The 5,780-nt window shown below is 53.4% G+C and overlaps 1 protein-coding gene across 1 annotated transcript; it reads left to right on the forward strand.

Moving 5' to 3' along the window:
• The first annotated feature begins 835 nt into the window (after positions 1 to 835).
• LOC140916429 (melatonin receptor type 1A-like) lies at positions 836 to 5,345 on the forward strand. Its single transcript, XM_073358077.1, has 2 exons — positions 836 to 1,024; positions 4,561 to 5,345. The coding sequence occupies exons 1-2, from the start codon at positions 841 to 843 to the stop codon at positions 5,343 to 5,345; spliced, it is 969 nt and encodes a 322-aa protein (XP_073214178.1). The 5' UTR covers positions 836 to 840.
• Positions 5,346 to 5,780: the final 435 nt, after the last annotated feature.

Below are 5,780 nucleotides of genomic sequence, written 5' to 3' on the forward strand. Positions count from 1 at the left end.
GGGCAAGGAGGAGGCCGTGACCAAGCAGGCGACAGGGGGACTGGAAGGCGCAGGGCAGCGGCAGGGCTCAGCCCGCCGGGACCCCGGGGGACGCGTGGCGCACGGGCAGCCTGGCGCACGGCTCCGCCGGGGTGTCCGGTTCTGCCGCAGGCTGCAAAGTTTCTCCCCGCCAAGGGGAACTTTTCCCGAGGAGAGCACGGGAGAGCGCGGAGCGCCGGCTGCCGAGGGAGCCCAGGGACGGGGCTGAATGGAGCCGACGGGATGAACGAGGTGGGAAGAGCATCAACGGGGCTGGAGAGGTCCCCGGAGCCCGGCGCTTGGCACCCAGAGCGCGGCACCGGGAAGGGAGCGCCCCCGGCAAGGGGCTGGCTGCGCTGAGCCGGGAGCTCGCCTGCTCCCTCCCCCCGGCTCCTAGCGCTGCCCGCGGGAGGGGGACTTCCCCAACCAGCGCCCCAGGGGCCACTTGACCCGTGTGGGGAGCGGCCCCCGTCCGCACCCCAGGCACGGGGCTTTGGAAAGGGCGCCCCGCGGAGCAGCCACAGCGCCGGTAGGAGAGACGCGGCTGCCCGAAGCGGTGATCGGCTGGGGAATCCCACCTCCCCGCAGGGCCCGCGGACAGGGACAAAGGCGAGACCCTGCCACGCCAGAGGGGGGGAGCGAGCCAAACTTCCAAAGAACTTCTCCGGGAGGGGCCCATGCGCCTCTCCTGGTGCTTTGAGAGGAGCACTGACCCTTGCCTTCCTTGAGCCCTGACCTCTTAGCTCAGGGCCACTGGAACCTGCTAGTCCCGACTGGCCGAGGACTCTGCTGTGCCCTGGGAGGCAGGTTAGATAACCGAGGATGGAGGAGGAAGGTTCTCTGCTGAAGAACCTGTCCGCTGGCTTGGGAAGGGAGGATGGTCTCTACCCCACCTGGGTGGTGATCATGCTGGCTGTCATCCTCATCGTCACCATCGCTGTGGACATCCTGGGCAACCTCCTGGTGATCATCTCGGTCCTCAAGAACAAGAACCTGAGAAAAGCAGGTAATGGCCTTGCTGGGACGGGAGGGCTTCGCTCTCCAGGCTCCCCAGGAGCAGCTCTGCCTCTCTCCGCGGGGCTCAGGAGCAGTAAGCCAGCCTCCTGCCCTGCTAGTGCAGTGACACACCGGTGCTAGCAGAATCCACCTTTGTGTCTGTGGGTCCGTCCTTGTGTGTGTGTGTCTGTCCATCCATCTGTGTGTGTAAACTTCTCCCACCCAGCACAGTCGGGATTCAAGGCAAATTTCTAGTCGTTGCAGAGAGCCTGGTGTTGGCAAGGCTAGTAAAACAGGCTATCAAAGCATGGGGAGGGGGGGAAATTCCGTTGTCCATACTGACCCTGGCTTCCATGCCCGAGATACATTGCACTCATTTATTTACAATCTCAGCCAAGGGACTAGTGATTTTGGCTGCTCAACTTGGGACACCCTAAAAAAGGGCCCAATTTTTCAGAGGGTGGGTACTCAGTGCTTTCTGAAAGCCCTTTTTAAGGAGTCTCAGCTGGGGCACCCCAAAAACTGAAACATCCCAAATCACTCATCACTTCTGAAAATCTTGACCCAGATTCCACCAGCTGGCTTCAATGCTCATCAGCACCCTCTCTGGGGGAACTCTGGTCAAGCTCCTTGTGGGATTTAGATTCTTAGCTCAATTAAGAGGTTTGGAGGACCTAAAGCTTCCCCGCTCCAAGCCTCGCAGATGATTTTGTAAGTGCATGGGTAGAATAGGACACAAAATGAATGGTAAGAATTGTTCCAGCCTTCACACAGGGGAAAACAGCTATTTTCCATTTGCACCGCCTGATTCTGGGAACAGCTACACTTCAGCTGGCATTTAATAAATCAGGGTGTTTTGGTTTTTATCCCTCTTTATGCACTAAGAAAGTTACCAGTAACTCTCCAGGTTAGGTTGTTTCTGCTGCAATGAAGTGGAGAATTTTGCTGACCTCACGCTCTGCTTACAAGCCCCACATAGGTAGAAAGTTTTCTGTCTTCCCTTGCCTAGAATAAACCCAGGTTACAAGCCAAGGTCTTGGTCAGTAATAATTAGCCTGCATCTCTGGAAAAGCCCATCCGTCACTTCATGTAACAACACTTTGCATTTCTGCAGCATTGGATCCTGAAGCATTTTACACTAAATCTGACTCTCAGCACCACTAGAAAATTATTGTAAGGGGGGAAACTGAGGCAGAAAGCTGGAGGCTTCTATTGTCAAGGGTGTCCACCAGCTTTGGGTGTCTACGTGGAGACAAATGGGGCCTGATTTTCAGTGACGCTGAGCGTCCAAGAATCCCAAGTGGTGTCAGTGGGAGCCAGGCAAATTCCATGCCTCTTCAAAGCAGGCTGTCTTTCTCCCCAGAATTGAATGACCTGAAGTCAGCGTACCTCTGAAAGCTCAGGTCTAAAAGACAAAGCCAGGAATGGAACCCAGGCATCCTGATGCCTAGCCCTGTTCCGTAACTGCTAGACACTCCTACATTTCTAGTTGTAACCTCCTTATCTTTGAATGGGTTCTCTCCCTCACCATGCAGTGACAATGGAACCCTTAGGACATCACAGTCTTTGCAATGGGAGTGGTAGCAATGCTATGCTCCAATACAACTGGACTTCATTGGCATGACTAGGTATACAAGCGTGGAGGGCTCTCAGGCCTGCCAGAGGTAGGTCCATGATGGCCAGGGTTGGGTTCCAGGCTGTGTTTGGGGTTTGATCCCCTGCGTCCCAGCATTCGGATTTCACTGCAGGGAAAAGCCAAAAGGCAGGAGGAGCTGGGAGAGCAGAGAAATAACTTTGATAGGTGTGTGTCCCTGTCCCGTACTGGGGCGCACCTAACCGCTGCTTCATTTATGCTACCTAGACTGTCGCTGACGAACCAAACTGGAAGTCAGTGGCTGGGGGTAGCCCGGGTGTGACTGGTGCAATCTAACACCAGGATCAATCTGATCCTACAGAGCCGAGAAATGTCAACGCACGTTGAAAAGCACAAAGCCAGAACCAAATCTGTCATCCCAGTAGGACTGACTTTAACAGGCTCCCCCGTGTCAAAATCCAGAGCCCATCCCAAGCACCTGCGTATAACTAACCCCCCATGCATGGAATGGCCGGTTCCACGTCCCTGCTGGAGCGGAGCCATGGCTAGGGCAACTTTTAGTGCAGCCAGCTTGAATGGACCCATTGCATTAAACTGAGTGGTTACCATCTGCTTTGGCTTTGGCTGCAAGTGCCACCCAGAAGAACACGTCTCAGCTGTATTGTCTCCAGGGAGAGCAGTGATTTAAACCCCTCGCCTGCTCTTTTCTTTTACTGCAAGCAGTACAGGGGTCAGGATGGGTACAGAATAAGGTAGGGAGGGGGAAGTGTGGGAGGGGATGGAGGGGGAAGAGGGGAGAATGACCTGTGACAGGGCCCCTCGCGGTAGGAATTTGGTTTATTGCAGGCAGGAATTCGTTCCCGTAGGGAGGGTGTTCGCACAAAAGTCAGGGTTGCAAGCTCTCTGCCTCTTCCATCACACAGTTCCATCTGAGTGGGGTCCTGCACTTTCCATGCAGCTAGGCTATGCCTTTCACCTACCACCGAATTCTCTACCCCACCCAGTGTGCCATTTCCCTAGAGCTGCTCCAAAGAGAGGAAAAAACCCACCTCTCTCCTGTCACGGTGAGGAAGAAGAAAGACCCTTGCGTGAAAAGCCACTGCCGCTGGCTCGGGAGTCCTCTTGCGGAAGAGGAGGCACAGATAGCTGTGGGCAGCATTATCCCCTTTGGGGCTTTAATTCCCAAATCAGCCCAGCAGAGAGCAAGCACACTATTGTGGACCAATGAACTGCAAAGCACCCACTTGGCTTTCCTTGTCCAAGTGATAGAAGTGCAGCTCACGAGATTCTGCAACCCAGTGATTAGGGCCTGACACCACAGAGGAGCCGGGTTCGATGCCTGGCTCTGCCACTGACATTCTGTGAGATTTTGGGCAAGTCACTCACAGCCCAATTTTCACAAGTGGGTTTCACTTTAGAAAAAAAATCTAGCCATTAGCTCATCTGTACTAATAGCACTGCTCTGTCTCCCAAGGGCATATGAGGATAATATATTAGATGGATGGTCAATGTTATTTCAATTGTGGCTAAAGGCTAAATTGCTCCTAAAGGCAATCACGGCCCCGTATAAAATGAATAAAACGGACAGTGTCTGCCCCAGGGAGCTAAAAATCTAGGATTGTGACAAGATGCAACCAGGGGATGAACAGACAGGGGTGTGGGTATGAGGTAGCGATGAAAGGAAAAGCAGTCATGGTAGTTAAAGTGATAGTAAGTTAAGCTACTCCGTAGATGATGCACGAGCCAGAACAGAATCCAGCTCCCAGAGCCATCGCCACCGTGCAAAGAGAAGTAGAAAGACAGTACGGCAAGCAGGTGTAATTTGGAGTAGGCGCAGGAAAAGCTGATTTGTTTAGCAAGGAGAAGGCGTTTTCCTGGCTGTTGCTGCTGCATTCCGACCATAGGGTCTAACTGGTTTTTTTTGGTTTTTTTTTCGGTGTTACCTTCCCCAGGCAATGCCTTCGTGGTGAGCTTGGCCATTGCAGACTTACTTGTGGCTTTTTACCCTTATCCCCTGGTCCTGATGGCTATTGTCCATGGCGGCTGGGTGATGGGGTACCTCCACTGCCAGGCCAGCGGCTTTCTGATGGGCATCAGCGTTATCGGCTCCGTCTTCAACATCACGGGCATCGCCATTAACCGCTACTATTACATCTGCCACAGCCTGAAGTATGACACGCTCTTCTCGGGCACCAACACCGTGTGCTACGTGGGGCTGGTTTGGGCACTCACCTTGCTGGCCATCGTGCCAAACTTCTTTGTGGAGTCCCTGCAGTACGACCCGCGAGTGTACTCCTGCACTTTCGCCCAGTCCGTCAGCGCCCTTTACACCATCTCCGTGGTGGTCATCCATTTCTTCCTACCCATCACCATTGTCAGCTACTGCTACCTGCGGATCTGGCTGCTGGTTCTCCAGGTGCGGCGCAGGGTGAAGCCGGAGACACAGCCCAAAATCAAGCCCCATGATTTCTGGAACTTCCTGACCATGTTCATGGTCTTCGTGCTCTTTGCTGTGTGCTGGGCACCGTTAAACTTCATCGGCTTCGTGGTGGCGGTCAAGCCCACACTGGGTTCCTTGATACCCGAGTGGCTCTTCACGGCCAGCTACTTCATGGCCTACTTCAACAGCTGTCTGAACGCTGTGGTTTACGGGGTGATGAACCAGAACTTTAGGAAAGAGTACAAGAGAATCATACTGACTGCATTGCAACTGGCTTACAGGACTGATGGAGACTAGCACCCATGGGCTGAGCCAGAAGGGAGGAGGTTTTACCATATTCACACTTATCCCCTGCTCCACTTTTAAGTGAAGTGCAAAGAGTGCAGCCAAAACAGCGAGAGGTCAGCAGAGGACACAGCTCCATATATAAGCTGTCTGCAACAAGAACAATGCAGCCCACCCTGTTCTGCAACATAGGATCCTCTTTGGAATGCAATGAGCTTTGAAAACAGACCCTCCTTGCTTACTTGCCCTGGCATAGTCTCCCCAGCCTCAGTCAGATAGGCATCCTGGAAACAGCTAGAGCCAAGTGATTGCTAGTAAATTTATTCAGTGAACTATCCACAAACATTTCACCATTTTCTCTAACTTCTCCATTATTCACCAACTAATTCTGTGTATCTCAAGAATGTTTGTGAACAGCTAGCTGAGTGTTGGACACCCAAAATTCAA

The sequence above is a fragment of the Lepidochelys kempii genome, chromosome 8, assembly GCF_965140265.1.
Source record: "Lepidochelys kempii isolate rLepKem1 chromosome 8, rLepKem1.hap2, whole genome shotgun sequence".
Taxonomy (NCBI): domain Eukaryota; kingdom Metazoa; phylum Chordata; order Testudines; family Cheloniidae; genus Lepidochelys; species Lepidochelys kempii.

Excerpts from the sequence above, each read along its gene's own strand:
- LOC140916429 (XM_073358077.1), top strand. The coding sequence starts at position 841 with ATGGAGGAGGAAGGTTCTCTGCTGAAGAACCTGTCCGCTGGCTTGGGA. Across the intron at positions 1,025-4,560 it reads CAAGAACCTGAGAAAAGCAG|GCAATGCCTTCGTGGTGAGC; the intron begins GTAATGGCCTTG and ends TACCTTCCCCAG.